The following is a 23111-nucleotide window of genomic DNA, read 5'->3' on the forward strand; positions in this document are numbered from 1 at the left end:
AAAGGGTCCTGCAATTCACATAAGTGTTCTATTACAGCTTTAGTGTTTAAACCTGCAACAAGCCACACCTATGATGTTGTTCAATTGGTGGGTACAGGAATCATTTTAAATTCTACCAGGATTCTCCCTGTTGGGGAAGATGGGCCTTATTATCAAATAGCTCCTACTGGACCCCTATATCCACTCAGATTTGTGAATTTTGACTAGGTATGTGTCTATGGCCTGAAAAACAATGGAACCCCAAATTTACTACCACTTGCCTATAATGACCACACCCATACAGAAAGATATATGGTATATGAGAAAGAAAAATTTTGTTGAGAATGTTTATAAAACACCTCCATCATTCTTTCTGACCTGTATTGTCAGCAAAGTACTTTTTATCATAACTTTACTGCTATGTGGTGTAATATCGGCTTTGCTAGTCAAATAGAACTGCCTACCTTTAATAAGACTAGTGATATTGATATTGATGATCAAATGTTTGGGGAAATAGGACTACATTCACCATAAGATGTAATTTCAATGGAATCTAATTGGCCTGAAAAATCATTACAGGTAGCAACTAAAGATATTATTATTATACTAAACCAGTCTGCCCAAATTTATCATAAAGTACACATAACAGTAGATATAGGAGGCAAACAAATTCTTAAATTAGTTCAAAGTTACCAAAATACCCGTAGTGGATCCTTTGATTTCTTCTCTTGTCTTTTTCAGTCCGTGCCTAGTCCACACTGGTTACTTCAAATATTATTGATTGCTTTCTCATTATTGTTATTATATATGTTCTATAAATGTTATAAAACAATGCCATTGCAAAAAGTCACATAAAAGCACACGTACAAAGCTTGTGCAACAAGTCGATTTAACTGACAATGTGTATAACCTATGAAAATACTTCCCCTATCAGCACGTACATCCATGCTCGTCCACTATGTTTGACTATTTCCCCCCAATGTGGAGAACCAGGCAAGTCAATAAAAATAAAAGCCCAGCTCTGAGGGACAAGATGGACCCAGGGCAGGAAGGATCCACTTTGGCTTTGACGGACAAATATCTTGATCATTAATGCTTTCCTTGGAGGATTATTGATCAAAAGGGGAAAATACTGTAAGAAATTTTCACATACTTTGTGTAGTGAAGCCATTCTGGTGTACAATTGATTCTGCCTGAAATTCATACAGGGAAAATAAAAAGCCTGACTTACATTGTACTGACCTCCACTGTATCAAACATACACTGTACACCTGCTCTAAACATTACCCTAAAGTGAAGAATGCACTCTTCGGAGATAGGGGTGCATGCCTCCCTCCCTATGACCCCAATTCCTGTACTCCTTTGAAGATAAATTTCTCTTCCCAGATGCCAGGGTCATGTTGACCCACTGTGTATGTGCTAATCTGTAACAAAATGTCTCCTTGAAACCTCAAAGGAATGTACCCCTATCATGCTTGCTGTATGTTCTTTGTTCTGAAATGGTATGGAAACTGTGCTGAAAGCCATGCTTGTCCAGAGTACTTCCTTCCTGGGTGAAGGCTGCACTCCTGGGCTAGTCCTCAGCTTCGCTTGAAGAAAATTCTCTTCTATTCTGTATTATAGATTGATTATTGATTATTTGTGTTGACAATAATTCTGTGGGACTGCCTAAATACTAATTGCCTCCTTATGTTAATCAGTTTAAAAAATAGTAAGTAGCATCATAAAATATCCACACTGCTTAAATGTGAATAATTCATAAAAATAGGTAACGCAGAGGCAGGGCACTGGTGAAGAGCATTTTGACTGCAATGAACACTGGCAACTTTAGGGTGATTAAGGTTTGTAGGTGCTCCTAGTTGAAACAGACAGAAATTGTGCTTCCATGTGCTTCTTTGTATCCAAGATATGTCAGGGACTCACACAGACCAACTAGGGCTATGGGATGAAGATCATTTTAAAATACAACCACCTGGAATCACAGATATACTGTCTTCAAAAGTAAAACTTAGGAGCTTTGTGAGGCTGATTGCCGTGCTGTTTAGACACTTTTATTTATGAAGGAGCTAAAATCACTTCTTTTATAGATTAGATACCTGACGTTCAGGGTTTTCAAGATTGTGTTACCCACTGTAGTTAAGGACAAAAAGGAACTCGGTCTCTATGGGAACCTCTATCCGGTGTTTTCAGGCACATTCTCTCCAGGTTTACAGAGAAGACCAGTCCCTCCACCTCCATTCCCAGGGCTAGCTCACTCTCTGGCATCAAGGTCCCTGGGGCTGAGTTTTCTTCTAAAGCGTCCAGAGGGACAGGTAAGGGGTGAGAGGCAGGGAGTCCATTTTAGGAAAAAGCGATTCCAGTAAGAGAAGGAAAAAGGGCTGAGCCCAGCCTGGGGGTCTCTCCCTGGTTTCCTCAGACAGCCCCTGGGCCAGGACTCAGTAGACTGCCTGACAAAGAGCTCTCGTGCAGGAGGAGAGGGCGTCAGGGCAAAGTCCCAGGTCCCCAGACGTGGTTTTCAGGGTCTCAGGCCCGAGGGCGGAGTCGGGCGGGGAAGCTCAGTGTTAGGAGTCCCCTCTCCCTGAGTTTCACTTCCCCCTCTCACAACCTGCGTCAGGTTCTCCTACCTGGAGACTCATGACGCGACCCCAGTCCTCACTCCCATTGCGTGTCCGGTTTCTAGAGAAGCCAATCAGCGTCGCCGCGGTTCCGGGTTATAGAGGCTCCACCGACCCGCTAGGTCTCAGATTCTCCTCAGATCCCGAGGATGCGGGCCAAGGCGCCCCGAGCCTTCCTCCTGCTGCTCTCAGGGGCCCTGATCCTGACCGACACCTGGGCGGGTGAGCGCGGGGTCAGGAGGAAATGGCCTCTGTGAGAGGTGCAAAGAGGGGACTGCCCGGCGGGGACACAGGACCCCAGGGGAAGGCGCGTCTCCGCAGACACCCGCCCAGAACCCGCAACCCGGCCCCGCCCCATCCTGACCCCTCTCTTCTCCTGCTCTTCTCGGTCTGCCACCCCTTTGCCATCTCGCGACCCCCTGGCCCCCCACTTCCGGCCCCATCAACCAGGATCCGGGAACCTGCGTCGGGAGGAGGGTCGGGCTGAATCTCAGCCACTCCCCGCCCCCAGGCTCCCACTCCATGAGGTATTTCAAAACCGTCATGTCCAGTCACGGCCGCAGGGAGCCTCATTTCATCGTCGTCGGCTACGTGGACGACACGCAGTTCGTGCGGTTCGACAGCGACGCCGCGAGTCCGAGGATGGAGCCCCGGGCGCCGTGGATGGAGCAGGAAGGGCAAGAGTATTGGGAAGAGCAGACAAGGAACGTCAAGGACACCGCACAGAAATTAGAAGCAGAACTTAACACACTGCGCAACTACTACAATCAGAGCAAGGCAGGTGAGCGACGCGGGTCCGGGTCCAGGTCACGACCCCCCATCCCCACGGACGGGCCGGGGTCTCCCCGAGTCTCCGGGTCCAGATTCACCCCGAGGCTGCGGGACCTGCCAGGGCCCTCCACTGGGGCAGAGCCCGCGGGACCTTTACCTGGTGTTATTTTCAATTTAGGCTTAATCGCTGCCTGGTGGTGGGGGCGGGGGCGGGGTTAGTGTCTCACACCTACCAGTGGACGCACGGTTGCTACGTGGGGACAGACGGGCGCCTGCTTCGCGGGTACAGTCAGTATGCCTACGACGGCATCGATCATCTCTCCCTGGACGAGGACCTGCGCTCCTGGACCGCGATGAACACGGCGGCTCAGATCACTCAGCGTAAGTTGGAGGCAGCAGGTGCGACTGAGCAGCACAGACACTACCTGGAGAGCACATGCGTGGAGTGGCTCCTCAGACACATGGAGAACGGGAAGCAGACGCTGCAGCGCATAGGTACGAGGGGCTATAGGGGCCTTCCCCATCTCCCCTGGAGCTGAGTGCTTCTTACAGGTAAAGGAGGAAAATGGGATGACACCAGAGCACCCTTGTCCTGTGGGTCAGAAGACTAAGCCCATTCAGGTTTTCAGATCCGGTACCAGAGAGCAACTCCCTAAGAGGGCCCACCTTCCTCTCAGGGACATTAAGGCGCCCATGCTCTTGGGGATGGAGCAGGAACCATCCCTGAAAAAACTGACAACTGGTTCCCTTTGACTCTGGCAGCAGCTCTGGGACTTTATGCCTCAGGCCTTGTTCTCTGTCCCACACACAGTGTGTTTGAGGTCTGACTCCAGCGTTTCTGAGTCACTTGGCCTCTGCCCAGGTCAGGACCAGAAATCCTTTTTCTCCCCCTCAAAAACCTGCCTCCTACCCTAGGCTATCTCATTCTGATTCTAGAAATGTCCAAAGACTAAGAGATTATCCCCAAACCCTGTATCCAGGCTGGTGTCTGGGTTTAGTGCTCCCTTCCCCACTCCAGTTGTCCTGTCCATTCTCAGGATGGTCACATGAGCACTGTTTCAGTGGCCCAGGAGGCATTTTAAGTTCCTGAGTTTTCTGACCCTTCTCCTCAGAACCTCCTAAGACACATGTGACCCGCCACAGCATCTCTGACCATGAGGTCACCCTGAGGTGCTGGGCCCTGGGCTTCTACCCTGCGGAGATCACCCTGACCTGGCAGCGTGATGGGGAGGACCTGACCCAGGACACGGAGCTTGTGGAGACCAGGCCTGCAGGGGACGGGACCTTCCAGAAGTGGGCGGCTGTGGTGGTGCCTTCTGGAGAGGAGCAGAGATACACGTGCCATGTGCAGCACGAGGGGCTTCCTGAGCCTGTCCCCCTGAGATGGGGTAAGGAGGGAGCCGTGGGCTCAGAGCCTCTTCTCAGGGAAATCAGGAGCCCTTCTGGAGACCTTCAGCAGGGTCAGGGCTGAGGACTGGGGGTCAGGGCCCTCACCTTCCATTCCCTTCCCAGAGCCGCCTCCTCAGTCCACCATCCTCATCATGGACGTCATTGCTGTCCTGGGTCTCCTTGGAGCTGTGGTGGGTGGAGCCGTGATCTGCTGGAAGAAGTGCTCAGGTAGGGAAGGAATGAGGTCTGAGTTTTCTTGTCCCACTGGGCATTTTGAGCCCAGGTAGAAGTTTGTCCTGCCTCATTAATGGAAAGTCTCATCCACAGGTACATGTGCTTTCCTAGTCTGGGACCCTATTTGCTAACACTTAGTCTTTAGTAAAGCACAGGTGAGAAGGAAGGACAAATTCATCACCTTGATGAGTCTGATGATGAGGACCTGATTCTCAATCACAGGAGAGAGAGGAAGACCCCTACTGAGGACAGACCTTCAGGAGGATGGTTGGTCCAGTCCCCACACATGTACTTTCCTCATGTTTCCTGATCCTGCCTTGAGTCTGTACTCACAGTTTTAGAAACTTCCCTGGGGTCCAGAGCTAGTGGGTTCCTTTAGATCCTCATGACCCTGCCTCCTCCCTGGCTCCTCACAGGTTGTTTTCTTCCCACAGGTGGAAATGGAGACAGCTTCAAGGCTGAAAGTAAGTATGGGGGAGGTGGAGGTTGATCCCTGAGACTCTTGGGATAGTGTAGACGGGAGCCATGGAGGAGCTCACCAACCCCATAGTTCCTCCTTTAGTCTAATCTGTTGTGGGCTCTGACTACATCCTGTTTTTGTTCTACCTCAGACAGCGACAGTTCCCAGGACACTGTTGTGTCTCTCATGGATCCTAAAGGGGAGACCCTGCAGGCCTGAAGTGGGGAAGTATTCAAGGGGACAGACTGGATTATGGGGAGTCTTTGGTTGGGACATTTTGAACATGTGTTGGGCTGTTGAGAATGTCACCAGTTACAGTCACTGACTTAAATTTGTTCATGATTTTCTTTTGTAGGATGAGAGACAGCTGCCTTGTGGGGGACTGAGTGGTGCATGATTTTTTCATGCCACTACTTTTGACTTCAACAACCTCTTTCTGGGGCCAGCCCTTTGGCCAAGTGATTAAGTTTGCACACTCCACTCCAGTGGCCCAGGGTTTTGCTGATTCGGATCCTGGGCACAGACTTGGTACCACTCATCAAGCCATGCTGAGGCAGCGTCCCACATAGCACAACCAGAAGGACCTAAAACTAGAATATACAACTACATACTGGGGGCTTTGGGGAGAAGAAGAAGAAAAAAGAAAACCCTCTTTATTCAAAGGGCATCTGAAATTGACTGCATTAAGATAATGTGAGGAGGTGGGGAGACTGGCCCACCCCCTACCCACCACGACCCTTGACCACGCTGACCTGTGTTCTCTTCCCTGTTCAACTTCCGTTACAGCAGAGATGGGGCAGGGCCACATCCATCCCTGTCTGAACTTCGTGTTGCACTGAGCTACAAATGTTGCATATGGGGACAGGAGAAAGCTGTGAGGAGTCAAGCATGTCTAGGACCTCCGCCCGGTCAGTGCATGGTGGGCTTTGACATGGTCATTCCTCAGCTGGGTCATCTCTCTGCTCTTTTGTCCTTGTGCCTTCAGTAAACCTTGTCCCACCAGGACTTGTGATCACAGGAACTGGGACATCACACAGGCCTCGTCGTTTCCCCAGGACCGTGAGCAGTAGTGGCTTCATGTGACTGGGTCAGCCTAGGCTCAGGCCTGGGTCCAGCCCTCAGCCCCTGTCTTTTGGGTGTTTATTTCTTGTTTCTTTGTTTCTGTAGAGGTTAGGTCTGTTCTCTTTTTTTTCACCTAACTCATTCATTCACGTAATATTTGTTGTGTGCCTGATGTATGATCTTCTATTTTTGCATCCGGGGAAAATAGACAAATTCCGGGCCTTATGGAGCATGTGTTGTAATGGAGAAAGATAGACTGTATGCTATAAGCATAGTAAATAAAGAAAGCGTTTACTGATAAATAAATGACAAGCTATAGGATATATTGTAGTATATCAGGAAGCCATTTGGTGTAAAACTAATCGGCCTGACCTTGTTTTTCCAAAAGGGCCTGACGTGGCCATTAAGCATGTATTGTATATCTGCCTTAAGTATTTCCTGTGTCCCCAAAACAAGAACAATTGCCATTTAAGATAAAGATGTAACATCCTCCCCATCAGCTTTTCCTTAAAGCTAGGGAGGTTGCTGACCTGTTGTGAGCAGCCAGCTAAAGACCACAGACCTACTACCTGCTGTGTTCATCAATTGCTGTGTGAAATGCGGTGCCAGAAAAGCAATCTCATGACTGTTGCAAAAGGGACATTCCAATCATATGTGATACATACTCTTTGACAGTATGTAACCACTCTGTCAACCTCCACTTCTTCAGAGTGCTCCATTCTTTGTGAAAGGACTCTCTCAGGCTATATAGTTCTCAGATCTGGCTTGTAATGAATTCACTCCAATTTTGATTTATAGATTTCTTATGGATTATTTGCATTGGCATTACATTAAAGTGTGGTAAATACTATGGAAAGAATGCAGTGGGGAAGGCGACCCAGAGGGTGGGGATAGGGACAGGGAAGATGGCTGTTCTAATTTGGGTGGTCAGTGATGCTTCCCTTGGAAGGTGACTTTGAGGAAAGATGTGAAGGACATGAGGAGTTATCCACGAGGATGTCTGGGGTAAGTTCTTTCCATGCAGGGGAGCCCCCAGTGCAAATGTGCTAGGGCAAGAGTGTGTCTGTGTTTCTGGGAAGAGCAAGGAGGCTAGTGTGGCTGGAGCAGAGAGCAATCGGGATGAGATAGAGGTGCAACCAGACCATGTAGGCCTGGAGGATGTTGGAAGGGTTTGGCCTTTGCTCTGAGTTAGATGGGGAGTTACAAGACAGTTTAGAGCAGGAGAGGGACGTGGTATGACTTCTCCTTTAAAGGATCACTGTGGCTGCTGTGCTGAGAGCAGAACTGGGAGGCAAAGGGCGAGGGAGGCCCTAGGGAAGCAGCAGGAACCAGGGCAGGGTTCCAGGCTGGAGGAGGCCATGGCTTCCACTGCTGTGAGTGGAGGAAATAGTGGGAAGCGACTGGATCTGGATACATTCTGAACATGGACTTTGCAGCATTTCCTAATGGATTAATCTTGGAATGAGAAAGAGGAGTCAAGGAGGACACCCAAGATTTTGGATTAGGCAAGTAGAAGGATGGCATTGCTGTCAGGAGAGATGGGGAAGACTCTTGACAAATAAAAATGGCAAGCAATAGGATATATTGGAGTATATGAGGAAGCCATTTGGTATAAACCTAATTCGGCCTGACTTTGTTTTTCCAAAAGGGCCTGACTGTGGCCGTTGAGCATGCACTGTATATCTGCTTAGACATTTTGAGATAAAGGTGCAACTTCCCTCCCCCTACCAATGTTGGCATCTCCTTAAAGATTAAGCATCTTTCTTTAGGCTCGAAACTGATTGCAACGCTCATCTGTGACCGCCCAGCTTGAGGCAACAGACCTGCCAGCCTGCGGAGTTCACTGAGACAGCAGGCCTATCTGCTGTTTTCGTCAGTCACTGTGCTGACAGAGCAGCCTCGTGACTATTGTAAAAGGGTCATTTCAATCATATGTGAAGCATCCTCTTTGAGTATATAACCACCCTGTATACCCCTACTTCTTTGGAGTGCTCTATTCCTTTGTGGAAAGACTCTCCCAGGTTATAATCCTCAGATTTAAGCTCAGAATAAACTCACCCAAATTTTCATTTATAGATTGGTTATGGGTTATTTTCGTCGACACTCTGAAAGGGACACATTTACAGGAATTCAGTTTAAGAGGTGTTGCAGCTGAGATTCTATTAGAAGTGAGGTAATTAGATTGACAGTTGGACAGATGAGTCTGTAGTTTAGGAGAAATGTCTGGGCTTCAGAAATAGATTTAGGAGGTAACACCATATAAATGATATTCAAGGTCTTAAGAACCAAGGAGGCCACCTGGCGAGTGATGACTATAGAAAAGAAAGGAAAAAGGACTGAACCCTGAAACCCCCAGTGCTAAGAGATGTGATGAGACCACACACCCAGGGCAGACTGCAGAGTTCTGGCTCTGCTTCTAGCAGGCATGGAGATCAGGGAGTCACAAACTTTCCTGGGCACAGGAATCCCCTGGGCACCTTGTTAAGATTCAGAGTCTGGAGGAGAGCATGAAACTGAATTTATAACAAGGTGCTGATGCTGCTGGTCTTCAGATTACAGTTTAGTAGCAAGAATGTAGCTCAGGATTCCCACATGGCTGGGCATCAGCCTCACCTGTAGGGCTTGTTAAATAAGAGATTCTTTGATCTTGTACCTAATACTCTGAGATGGTGGGCCTGGGGAGAGGCCCGAGTATTTTGTAAGAAGCCCCACAAGCAGTCCTGGTGCTCAACCAGACTGGGAACCACTGATGTCAGTGACAGAGAGTGCCCAGGGTGGGGACTGGGTCTTAAAGGAAACTTTGAAACTGCTTGTACTCCCCTCACAAAGAAAAGGGAGGAAATATATCATCAGTTATGACACATGCTGTTGGGACATACATATCGTTCACTTTACCATAGGGTTTAGTCAGGTGGAAGATTCAGGAAGTGGTTCACAGTTCAGCGTAACAAAAATCTCTGCATGCTTGCTCTCTGAAACTCTTCCTCAGATTGATTTCCTGAAGCAAACAATGGAATCCAAATTTTTTCTAATTTAGGCATAAAGTAGTATATATATGTGTGTATATATATAATGTTGGGGTCTAATTTTTTTTGAGAAGACCACAGGACAGGATTGAGGCTACACAGCCAGGAACAGAATCCACAATCTCACTGTAGGTGGGGTCCCACGTAGGAACCACTGCCCCTGCTGCTGCTCACACCACTGACACCCTTCATGGTGGACACTGTACCCTGCATCTGGGACTGCTATCGCTACTGCTCCTGGCAACTGGCTGTTGTTGCTGCCACTCACATCACCCTTGCCAAATGCATTCTGCTCACTTCCAGCCTCTCCGTGTCACCACATCCTGAGTCAGAGTCTGAAATGTCGTCTCCTGACTGGTGGAGCCTAAGCCTCCTGCTATGTCCCTCTGCAAGAATGTTTGGGAAAGTGCGTTTTCTCTTTCATGGATGGAGGTGGTCTCTGCCTCCTACCAAGACTCTTTAAGTGTGGAATTCTCCTAATGTAGGTGTTTGGGGGTAAGTGATGGAAAAAGAATGACATGTTTTAATTCTTGGAGCAAAGATCTAGATGGAACTTTATCTGATACTTTGTAAGCACCCAAGTTTGGTTGGACAAGTGACTAAAAAGTGACATCACTCATTCCCTTGATATTACGTCATTAGATGCTCCTTTGTCTACTCCAGCTTATACTCACAAATAAGTGGAGTGGCATTGTGGGATGGTGAAATGATTACTCAAAATGCCTCGCCCTGCCTTTGTCTCTTACTAGGTTTAGAACACCCAGGTCTGTAAGACTTCAGAGGGTCTGGTCTGTGTGTGCACTGATGTTTTATATTAATATTTATATTTCCATGTATACATGGAAATATTTCTAGGGAGAGAATCTTTAACATTTATGTTTTTATTGGACCCCCCCCAAAAAGGACTACAAAACAAACAAAAGACCAAAACACCATCCTACTCTTCTAGTTTAGATGTAGTGCCACTCAAAGTCTGGAACATGAACAGCTGGTAGCAGACCCAAAGACATGATAGAAAATGCTTATATTTTGCTTATCTTTTGCTCTGGGACAGGATAAAGCAGAACTCTACTTGTTTATTCTTACTCTGAATTTCTCTTTGTGAGATGATAAGGGTTATTTTTTTCTCCACCCAACCAATTCTCTTATTTTCTGACACAAACAGAGTGTCCTACAGTCAGAGAATTCTGACACTGACTACTTGGAGTCAGCATCAGACCCCCCAGGTTTAAGGGCTCAGTCCCAGAAGACTGCCCTCACTTAAGACACAAGTTGTCCCCATTTTACCATGGTCCCCATGTTACCTGCACTTCTGTTTCACTTGGCTACAAAGTTCTCCCCCAAGTTTAATAATTTGCTGTAACAACTCATAGAACTCAGGAAAATGCTGTGCTTGCTATTACAGTTTACTGTCAAGGATACAAGTGAGCAGCCAGATGAAGAGGTAAGTAGGGTGAGGTCTGGAAAGGTCCTGAGCACAGGATCCTCTGTCACTGTAGACTTGGAGTGAACTAGCCTCCCAGCATGCGGATGTGTTCACCTATTCAGAAGCTCTCCAAATTCCATCATTTCAGGGTTTTTATAGAAGTTTCATTACATCGGCATGGTTGATTAAATCATTGGCTATTGGTGATTGAACTCAACCTCCAGCCCCTCTCCCCAGAGGTCAGGAGTGAAGCAGAAAGTTCCAACTTTCTAGTTGTGGTTTGGTATTTTTGGTGACCAGCCCCCACCCTGAAGCTATATCTAGGACCGGTCCAGCCAAGCAGTATCTCATTAGCATCCCAAAGAAGCTCACTCAACAGATTCCAAGGTTTTGGGAAGCATGTGCCAGGAACCAGGGACAAAGACCAAATTTTTTTCTTTCCACAGGCCACCCTATGGTCTTTGACTACAGATCCCCTATAGTAAAAGGACCATAATAGTTAAAAGATGCTGGCGCATTACTAGAGCCTCATCCAGTCATTAACAGTTAGTCTATCCATCATCATATTGTATGAATATGTCTTCCAGGACAAAGCCACTTGGGTTTACAGGCTTCCATTTGATCTTGTCAGGTTTCAGAAGCAGGAGTGGTCTCAGCAATATATGACTTCCATCTTTCAGACATCTGGATAATTGAGCAAGGAGACAATATCCTCTCACTCAGACCTCTTTTGAGGTGTTAGTGTAATATTGAATTTCCCCCATTATATAACCCACTTATTCATTACTTTGTCTTCAGCTATTATTCCCTGTTCTCTCTATTTTTAATAAATTTTTACGTCTTTGGAAGGGACATTAGGTTTGGCTGCTGTGCTGGTCTAGACCGCAGGCAGCAACACTAGTCTAGCAGTCCCTCCCTTTCAGTCCGCTCCCATTTGTAGAGTGGAGGGTCACATAGAGGAGGGTCAGAGAACTGGTGGATTAACTGACCACTAGGCAACATACCTTCCTTCGCTGTCAGCCCCAGTTTTACCAAATGAGATGAAGGCACAACCCACCCCTTCAAGGCCTTAGAAATTCTGACATAAAGGTTTAAAAATATAATTACAGTTTCTTGCTGAGGAATCATTCCTGTTTCTGGCACTTGTAATTGCATCCTTGTCCTGAGACCGCTGCCTCAGGTAGGAAGAAAGAAAGTCAAGGTGAAATACAGTTATATCAGTGACCTTCCCACTTGGGAAGAATTTTAGTCATATGAACGTTCTGCCTTACCCCTCCTCCACAGATCCCCCAGGATGAAGAGAGGAAATGCTCTAGTGGAGATACTCCCATAGCCCCCCTCATGTTGAGTGCGAGCACACATTTGAAGCTGTGTAAGCCAGCCCTTCATGCCCCTCTAGCCCCCTCCGCATTTTAGACCACCAATGTTTGAATTCCCCATTCCAATTCTCTATCAAACTATTACTCTGAGGAGGGTATCCCTCTGCCCATTGTTGGACATTATGGACTGTAAAGTACATTCTTTGGTCTGAAGAAATGTGACTCTGCAGTCCAAATGGGTGCAGTACCTTCTGTTCTTATTCGTTGTAACACTCGGAGCATTTGTATCTACCACTACATAAGCAAAGCCCAATCTAGAGTCAATATCTACTCCTGTTAAGACCCATTCGTAGTCCCCCTGGGCCACCAGCACCAGTCTGATTTGCCAGCTATGTTCAAGGCCTTGCCATCAGAGAATCTGCCACATAACCCTCTGTCTCTCTTGTCAGCAGGACAATTCTTTTCAGTATTTTGTGCCTTAGAAGATTCAAGAGGAATATGTCTAGATTCAGCACACCTCTGCATTGCTGCAGCCCCCCATGTCCACTTATTTCATGGACCCAGAGGACCACCTCAAGTGAGGACACCAGGATACCCACTGATCAATTCCAATCACCTTCAAAACCCAGAAGGGAGTCCTTGTGATGGGCAGCAAAATGTCCTACTTTGCACACCCCTCAAATTCCCATAGTGACTTCTATAAGACTGTGCTCCATATGGACATTCCTTTAATAAAACAGATTTCCATTACCCTCTGCCTGACCATATGGCCAGGCTGCTGCCCACTGCCCATGAGTGGTAAAACCAAAACAGGGGCTTTTATCATTGTTAAATTCTTCCATAACTGCTAGGAAAGCATTATGCTATTCAGCTAATCAAGCTGATCTGTTTTTACCCTCCATGATCAGAGGAACAACCTTCCAACAGGATGTTGTCTTTTCATCTCAGAACTGCTGTCCATAAACCAAGCAGCTCTTTGTAGATGGTGAGAGCTGTTTATAGGATACTGTGCAAGTGACAATAGACTCCAGCAGCTCCTCATGCAGTTCCAAAGTCAGTCCTAGGGGAAAAGAGGCTCCCTGCTCATGTGTGTATCCTCCCTGCTTTTCCCTGGTAGCATGATCCCGTATAAACCATTTCCATTTTTTGTGGAACTCTTCTGAACACTGTCCTCAAGATTAAAGTGTTTCTCCAACATTATCCTAAACCTCATGTGTATTTCAGGTTTCAAGATTATTTTATGTCCTTCAGTCATAGGGGTAGTTTCAGTTAATGTCCAATAGCAAGCCTGTAACTGCCTCTTGAATAGAAATTCTCTAGTTCAAAGTCCCATTAGTCAACACTGGGAAGCACTCAGGGGCTTTGCCAGAAGCTCCAGTGCCTGTTCCACACAGGGCTCTTGTACAGAGAATGTGCCTGCACTTCACACCAGCTTCTATTCTACACTGGTTTTCACAGAGCAGATCCAATTAACATTGCTTGAAGGGTGGATTTACATGCCTTCTGTTTTACAATTGTGGGGGATCAGAATTTTCCACCTCAAAAGGTGTCTCTTAGACTTGGTCATTTTTAAGAACAAAAGACTCTGAAAGAAACTTTGACCTTCCTCCTAATTACCTAAAAGAATTTAAGGAAAAAGATCTGTTGCAAGAATGAGCTAATACTATAAGATAACTATGGTATAATATAAATTGGGTGTGATAGGGAGGAACCTAACAAGGGCCTTTTAATCAAAGTCCTCTCCATCTCTCATTGCCTTTACAAGGCATGGTCAACATTTATCAAAAATTTCTTTTCCATCTCCATGTAAATTGCCTTCTTCTCTTTTGAAGTATCAAACCACTACCCACAACATCTTCCTTTGTCCTTAGTTGACGATGGTATTTAAGACAATGGCTTCTGCCATTTTAGCAAATTATTAGTTTTTCTGGGTTTCTCCTATGTATACACGTTATTAAATTTGTTTGACTTTCTCCTGTTATTCTGTCTTGTGTCAATATAATTCTTAGACCAGCCAGAAGAAACTAGGGAAAAGAGGAATAGCTCTTCCTCCTCTACACAATACTAGGTAGGGAAAGTGTTCCCACGTTGGACATAATATCCATTCTCATAAAACATTTGTGTAAAGGAGATATAACCTCTTCACTTAAAGCCTGTTTAAACATTCCATTTTCATCCAAATTTTCACCTTAATCCTATCAACTCTTACATTTCTATATTCTCTCAATCTCACTACAGCTCATGTTAGAGCGTCACCAATAGATTTTGGTGCCACAGTGCATGGGACTTCTGTGTAAAGGAGCCAACTTAGGCCATTTTACCCACTCTTGTGTATAAAGCATTGAGCCCCAGTGAGGGGTTGACCTAAACTACTCTCGCACTTTAGCCCTCTTTATCTTGATTAATCTACCTGACTGTTGTCCCAAGTGATTGCAGATCAGGTGTTTCATTGTAATCTTTGCCTTCCTGCTTTTGAATTGCTCCAAGCTGGGTAAATAGAGCCATCTTGTTTGAGGCACTTTAATTTGGGGGGACTAGGAGGAGGTCTATCCAACCTTCAGTAGTGCTGTATTAAGACCTTTGTTTTAACTTCACCCCATTTCTTTCTCTTCTTCTATTTTTGCAAACAAACAAAAAGCTCTTGAGTTAGGAAAGCAAATATTACCTTTCAGGAGAGAAATAGTGGTGCCTCAGCTTTTCTTGCTATGGAAATGCATAGACTGTTTCAAAGACAATTAGGACAAACTCACCTAGATACCCAAAACAAATCAGGAAGGATTCCATGTTTTATCATTATGTCTCTAGGCTAGTATTAAATAACAAAAATTCAACTGAGTAAATTTAGAAATCAGACAGGCTTTATTCAACAATTCGTGATTCACGTGACATCCCATCTAGCAAATAGAAAGGAGCTCCACTGAGCAGTAGAAAAGGGAGGATTTAAAAAGGTGGAAAGGGAGCAGAAAAAGGAAATTATTAGCAAAGAATGTACTGTTTCAAGCAAGGTCACCCTTCTAAGGGGATTAGAAGGGGTCTTTCAGGTGGATTTCCTCACTAGCTCTGACCAAATAACTCCAGGTTGACTGGTTAAAGGTCACATTCCTGGGAGAGGCTGAAACTGCAGTTAGGTTAGGTATTAAGTCTTGGTTTGCCGATGTGGGGCTGATCACAAGTGACTCCATTTGGGGCCTGCTGTCTCCTTTTTAACACTAGTGTGCCCTTAGGAATACATTAGGACATTGGAAACGTCCCCAAAATGAACCTTTGGAAGTGCTATAGTATTTTGTATTATACTAATTCTTTTTTTGTTTAATAAAGATTGGCACCTGAGCTAACATCTGTTACCAATCTTTTTTCTTCTTCTTCTTCTTCCCAAAGCCCCCCAGTACATAGTTGCATATATTCTAGTTGTAGGTCCTTCTGGTTCTGCTATGTGGGATGCCACCTCAACATGGCTTGACGAGCAGATCTGTGCCCAGGATCCAAACCAGTGAAATCCTGGGCCACCAAAGCAGACTGTGCAAGTGTAATTACTGGGCCACAGGGCTGGCCCCTAAGCTAACTCTTTGTTGTACTAAGTAGTAACCAACATGCCTGGTTTTGTGTGAGCTGCAGATGCATCACTGGAAGAATAATAGCCCCTGGGTAGCTCTAGATCTTCCCTGAAGAATCTTTGAGGAAATAAGCACTACGCTGGGACCCGACTGAACTGGGGCTACAAGTATGGAGCTAGTCATGGATTTTCTCCAGGGTCCATCAACTTTGGAGGTATGAGTTGTGGGCAGAGGCTGATTCAACAACCTGTCTTGCCAAGAATTCCAAGGGAGTTCTCTAGTTTGTCTTGCACCTAAACCTAAGAATACATTTAAAAACTAACTTTAAGGGATCAGACCCATGGTCAAGTAGTTGGGCTCGTGTGCTCCACTTCCCCAGCCCAGGATTCACTGGTTTCCATACTGGGCATGGACCTATGCAACACTCATCAAGCCATACTGTGGAAGCATCCGACATAAAGCAACTAAAATGATTTGCAACTAGGATATACAACTATGTACTGGAGCTTTGGGGAGAAAGAAGAAAAAAAAAAAGAGGAACATTGGCAACAGATGTTAGCTCAGGGCCAATCTTCCTCACAAATAAATAAATAAATTTAAAATTAAAAAAATAAAAGGTTGGGGTCAGCAGTGGCTCAGCAGTTAAGTGCTCACATTCTGCTTCGGAGGCCCAGGGTTCGCCAGTTCGGATCCCAGGTGTAGATATGGCACCACTTGGAAAGCCATGCTGTGGCAGGCGTCCCACATATAAAGTGGAGGAAGATGGGCACAGATGTTAGCTCAGGGACAGTTTTCCTCAGCAAAAGGAGGAGGATTAGCAGCGGATGTTAGCCCAGGGCTAATCTTCCTCAAACAAATAGATAAATAAAAGGTTGCAGGAAATTTGAGACAAAAGAATGGGCATATTATAAGCATGGCATAGCATGACTCTGTTCAGCCATGTTAAATCCTCCACAGTGAAAACAGGGCAGGTAAAAAACCCAGTCATATCTCTTCTTCACAGGAAAGAACAAAAGCAACTTGTTCTGCTCCGCTTTGTTTTCTGTCATGAGAGAGAGCAAAGCAAGTCTTGATGCTCTGAACCAGTGGTTTCGACCCTCCTACTTATTAAAATAATCTGAAGGGCTTTTTAAAGAGACTAAAATATCAGTGCCCACACCAGAGATTCTCATTTATTTTCATTGTGGGTAGGGACCAGAAATTGATGGTTTAAAGCTTCTCACCTTCTCTAAACCCTACCTCCGACCCTTCTAGGAGTGGTTCATTGTAGAACATGTGGACTTTTGCTTTTCTTTCCATTTTACTATTTCTGTATTTAGATATAACTGACATATAACACTGTATTAGTTTGAGGTGTATGACACAATAATTTGATATATGTATATATTGTGAAATGATTACCAGAATAAGTTTTGTTGACATTCATGACCATGCATAGATACAAATATGTTTTCTTGTGATGAGAACTTTTTAAAATTTACTCTTTAGCAACTTTCAAATATACAATACAGTGTTGTTAACTATAGTCACCATGCTGTACATTGCATCCCCAGGAAATATTTATCTTATAACTGGAAGTTTGTACATCTTGACTATCTTCACTCAGCTCCACCACTCCTCACACCCAACATCTGGCAACCACCAATCTGTTCTTTGTATCTATGAGTTTGGGTTTTTTTAGATTCCATATATAAGTGAGATCATACAGTATTTGTCTTTCACTGACATATTATGCCTAGCATAATGCCCTCAGAGTCTGTCTATGTTGTCAAAATCGAAGAGATTCCATCTTTTTAATGGCTGAATAATACTCCACTGTGATTATATACACAATATTTTCCTTATTCATTCACCTGTTGACAGACACTTAGGTTGTTTCCATGTTTTGACTATTGTAAATAATGCTGCAATGAACATGGAGATGCATAATCCTTTTTGAGATAGAAATTTGTTTTCCTTCAGATAAATATAGAGTAGTGGAATTGCTGGATCATATGGTAGTTTCATTTTTAATTTTTAGAGGAAACTATACCATTGGAGAGGGCAATCTCCTTGACTGAGTCCACTCATTCAAGTGCTAATTTCACCTGGAAACTTCCTCACAGACATACCCAAAAATAATGTTGAGCCAAATATCTTGTGACTGAAACAAGTTGATACATGAAATTAAACATCACAAGTCCTTCCATTGTCAACTGGGCACCAATACCCATCACCTTAAACCATACTTAATCTCCAAATAAACACAACAACAAGGTCGTGATTTTGCATAACATGATTCAACTATCCTACATAAAACAAAAATGCACTAACCTCTTCCCTGGAAGAGGAAGTAAAGCCCTTGAGTGATTTTTATTCTTGTTCTGCTAAATACTATGATGTAAAATTAACAATGCTTAAATATCATGATATAAAGTCAATTCATGTTATGTTACATGATAAGAGAATAAAAGAGGAAAGAAAGTAAAGATATTTGATACACACACAAATGTATTCATTATTCATAACAAAATAAGGAGAAAATAGTCATGACAATTATAGTCTCTGTTTCTTTAACTAGTCCACTCTTTCTCCAAGATCTATCTGTTTTCTGCATAGGCTAAACAGCTGAGTTGAATGGGGACATAGTGAAAATTATGTCTTTCTGCATCTTTCAAGTCTTTGATGGGAGCACCAGTCTCTGCAATGCCTCCAGGAATATGGTATTGACTTTGGTTTACTATTTTCTAGGTAGAGATAGTTCTAGTGTCTTCTCCCTTGGCCTCTCCCAGCATAATAGCTATCATTTCACAGGTCAGGGAACTAATCTGGGGATTCTGACAGTTTCTGAGTAGGATTAAATTAAAATGTCAAGATTTAAAGATAAAGAGAGAATCCTAAAAGCCACAAGAGAAAGGCATCAAGTGACATACAAAGGAAACTCCATAAAGCTGTCAGCTGACTTCTCAGCAGAAATCTTATAGGCTGGAATGGAGTGGCACAATAGTGCTGAAAGGGAGAAACCTACAAACAAGAATACTCTACCGGCAAGGTTATCTTTCAGAATGGAAGGAGAGATAAAGAGTTTCCCAGACAAGCAAAAATTAAAAGAGTTTATCACCAAGAAATCAGCCTTACAAGAAATGCTAAAGGGACTTATTTAAGCAGAAAAGAGAAGACCACAAATAGGAATAAGAAAATTATCCAAAAAAGGCAATAAAATCACTGGTAAAGGCAAATATACAGTAAAGGTAGCAGATCAACAACTTACGAAGCTAATATGAAGGTCAAATGACAACAGCCCTAAAATTGTCTATTTCTGTGACAATAGGGGCACAGATACACACACACACACACACACAAAGAGGTTAGATACAATATCAAAAACATAAAATGTGGGAGGAGGAATAAAAGAGTAGAGCTTTTAGAAAGAAGTCAAACTAAGAGACCATCAATTTAATATAAATTGCTGTATACGTAGGTTATTATATATAAACCTCATGGTAATCACAAACCATAAACCTATAATAAATACACAAAAAATTAAGAGAAAGGGGCCCAAAGATAATACTAAAGAAAGCCATCAAACCACAAGGGAGGAGAGCAAGAGAAGAAGAAAGGAACAGGGAAGAACTACCAAAATACCCAGAAAAAAAGTAACAAAATGGCAATAAGTACATTTTTATCAATAGCTAGTTTAAATGTCAATGGAATAAATGTTCCAATCAAAAGGCATAGAGTGGCTGACTGGATAGAAAAAACATGACCCATATATATGTTGCAATTGGCACCCTGAATTGGAAAGAATTGTTGGAACCTCCAGTTCCTAGCCAACCAGTCAGAAGCACAGATAACAACCTGGGCTTGTAACTGACATCTAAAGGGGATGGAAGTATTGTGGGACTGAGCACTTACCTACAGAGTCTGATTCTATCTCCAGGTAGATAGTGTCAGAATCAACTTGAATTCTCAAACATGCCTTGCTGGCATGAGAGAAATGCCTGCTGGTGTGGAGAAGCACCCACACACACACATATATATATATTGGGTCTAGGAACTCTTTGCACCTCCTGTTAATTTGTTGCCCAAATTCACTTAATTGTGTAGGCAAAAATGATCTGTACCGTCATGCATCTCTTAAAGACAGGGATATAGAACTGCATTGTTACACCTTTTTGTCATTGTGCCAACATCACAGAGTATACTTAAATCAAGTACAAAAGAAAATGGTGCAATTAAGTGATGCAATAAACATAAATGTATGAGGCTGCTGCCAGCATAATACAGCATATTGTCTCACAGTAAAATTTTTTTATAAGTAGAAAGACTACTTTCCAAAAAAATGATAAAAAGTTTAGTATAGTAAACATAAACCAGTAACATAGTCATTTATTATCATTATCAAGAATTATGTACTGTACATAATTGTATGCACTATACTTTTATAAAACTGGCAGTACAATAGGTGTGTTTACAACAGTATCACAAAAATGTGGATAATGCATTCTGCTGCAATGTTATGACAGTTAAAACATCACTAGGCCATAGGAATTCTTCAGCTCCACTATAATCTTAAGGCACAAGTATTGTATAAGCAGATTGTCATTGACTGAAATGTCATATTTCAATGCATGAATGTATTTGCTCAAAACCGGAGCAGAAGAGGAAAAATGAAAATCTGCAGGAGGAAAAAGAAGATACCTTATATGAATAATTTTGAGAATGACATTTGCATTAGAAACTATGCAAAAGAGAGGATCCATGAGCAATATCATTAATGTACATGAAAGTAAAATTCTATTAAACTAGAATGCTATTCCCCCAAAAATATCTTTCAAAAATAGAAACATTTCAAAGTGAAAAGATGGAAGATGTTACTCCAAGCAAATGGCAACCAAAAGAAAGTGGGTGTAGCCATACCTGTATTAGGTAAAATAGACTTCAAACGGAAAAAGATGACAAAGGAGAAAGAAGGACATTATATAATAATAAAGAAGACAGCCCATCAAGAAAATGTAACATTTATTAATATTATGCACAAACATAAGAGCATTAAAGTATTTTAAAAAACAAGTATTAACAGGCCTAAAGGGAGAAATTGACAGCAACACGATAATAGTAGGTGCTTTAATACCCCACTTACATCAATGGATAGACCATCCAGAAAGAAGTTCAACAGACATAAAGGCAACATCAGCCTTAAATTGAACTTTAGACTAGATAGATTTAAAATATATGTAGAACATTCCACCAAAAGCAGAAGAATACTCATTCTTCTCAAGGTCACATGGAACATTCTCAAAGATAGACCCTATGTTGGGAAACAAAACAAGTCTCAAAAGTTTAAGAAGGTTGAAATCATATTAAGCAACTTTTCCAACTAAAAGATATGAAACTGAAAATCAACTACAAGAAGAAAGCTTGGAAAGTCACAAATATGTGGAGAATAAACAACATGTTATTGAACAATTGTTGGATCCATGAAGAAATCAAATAGGAATCAAAAAATACCTGGAGAAAACTTAAAATGAACACACAACATACCAAAATTTATGAGATGTACCAAAAGTAGTACTGAGAGGAAAGTATATAGCTATACAGGCCTACCTCAAAAAAGCAAGAAGAATCTCAAATAAACAATCTAACTCTACATCTAAAAGAGCTAGAAAAACAAGAACAAATGAAGCCCAAAGTCAGTAGAAGGAAGAAAATACTAAAAACCAGAGTGGAAGGGGCCAGCCTGTGGCCAAGTGGTTAAGTTTGTGTGTTCGGCTTCGGCAGCCCAGGATTTCACCAGTTTAGATCCTGGGTGCAGACATGCACCACTCCTCAGGCCATGCTGAGGAGCATCTCACATAGCAAAGCCAGAGAGATGTACAACTAGAATATACAACTACTTACTGGGGGGATTGGGGAGAAGGAGAAGAAGGAGAAGGAGATTGGCAACAGATGTTAGCTCAGCTGTCAATCTTTAAAAAATAAATCAGAGTGGAAAGAAGTGAAATGAGGACTAAAAAGACAATAGAAAAGATCAGTGAAACTAAAAGCTGGTTCTTTGAAAAGTAACCAGATGACAAACCTTTACCCAGACTCACTAATAAATAAAGAGAGAAGGCTCAAATAAATAAAACCAGAAACAAAAGAGGAAAAATCACAATGAATACCACAGAAATATAAAGGATTATAAGAAAACACAATGAGAAGCTATTTGCCAACAAATTGGATAACCTAGAAGAAATAGATAAATTCTTAGAATCATACAACCTCCCAAAACTGCATCAAGAAGAAATAGAGAATCTGAATAGACCAATCAGTAGTAAAGAGATTGAAATAGTAAGCAAAAACCTCCCAAAAAATAAAAGTCCAGGACCAAAACACTTCTCCAGTGAATTCTACCAAACATTCAAAGATATAATACCTATCCATGTCAAAATCTTCCAAAAAATCAAAGAGGAGGAGATGTTTCCCAACTCATTCTATGAGGCCAATATTACCCTGATACCAAAACCAGACAAGGATAACACAAAAACAGAAAATTACATGTCAATATTGTTGATGAACATAGATGCAAAAATCCTCAACAAAATATTAGCAAATTGAATACAATAGTACAAAAAGACACATACGCTATGATCAAGTGGGCTTTAGTCTAGGGACGCAAGCATGCGAGAACATCCACAAATCAATCAATGTGTTACACTACATTAAAACAATGCAGAATAAAAACCACATGATCATCTCAGTAGAAGTAGAAAAAACACTTGACAAGATTCAGCATAATTTTTTTTCAATTAATTTATTGAGATCATAATGATTTATAACACTATAATTTCAGGAGTACATTATTATTTATTGATTTTTGTACAGATGGCATTGTGCTCACCACCAGGAGTCTAATTTTTATCCATCACCATACATCTGTGCCTCTTTACCACTTTCCCTGACCCCCAAGCCACCTTCCCCTCTGGTAACCACTAATCGGTTCTCTTTATCCACGCGTTTGTGTATCTTCCACATATGAGTGAAATAATGCAGTGTTTGTCTTTCTCTGTCTAGCTTATTTCACTTAACATCACACACTCAAGTTCCATGAATATTGCTGCAAATGGCACAATTTTTTCTTTTCTTTGCTTCTTCCTTTTTTTTTTTTTGCTGAGGAAAGTTCATCCTGAACTAATATCTATGGTCAGTTTACCTCTTTTTCTGCTGAAGAAGATAACCCTGAGATAACATCTGTTCCAATCTTCCTGTTTTTGTATGTGAGCCACCACCACAGAAAGGCCACTGATGAGTGGTA

At 43.0% G+C, this 23111-nt stretch overlaps 1 protein-coding gene across 9 annotated transcripts; it reads left to right on the forward strand.

Moving 5' to 3' along the window:
* The first annotated feature begins 2598 nt into the window (after positions 1-2598).
* Positions 2599-8237, forward strand: LOC106827642 (saoe class I histocompatibility antigen, A alpha chain-like). Of its 9 annotated transcripts, none has more exons than XR_011505115.1 (8): positions 2599-2816; positions 3146-3375; positions 3585-3860; positions 4478-4753; positions 4878-4982; positions 5082-5255; positions 5423-5452; positions 5600-8237. XR_011505115.1 is itself a non-coding variant. In XM_070515327.1 (8 exons), exons 1-7 carry the CDS (start codon positions 2614-2616, stop codon positions 5665-5667), a joined length of 1188 nt encoding a protein of 395 aa, XP_070371428.1. In that variant the 5' UTR covers positions 2599-2613; the 3' UTR covers positions 5668-5671; positions 5803-8237. The 9 variants fall into 9 exon arrangements, 3 of the variants coding, with proteins under 3 accessions (XP_070371428.1, XP_070371427.1, XP_070371429.1); XR_011505117.1 differs by having other exon boundaries at positions 5134-5255; XM_070515327.1 differs by lacking the exon at positions 5082-5255 and having other exon boundaries at positions 5600-5671; positions 5803-8237.
* Positions 8238-23111: the final 14874 nt, after the last annotated feature.

The sequence above is a fragment of the Equus asinus genome, chromosome 8 (assembly GCF_041296235.1).
Source record: "Equus asinus isolate D_3611 breed Donkey chromosome 8, EquAss-T2T_v2, whole genome shotgun sequence".
Lineage (NCBI taxonomy): Eukaryota > Metazoa > Chordata > Mammalia > Perissodactyla > Equidae > Equus > Equus asinus.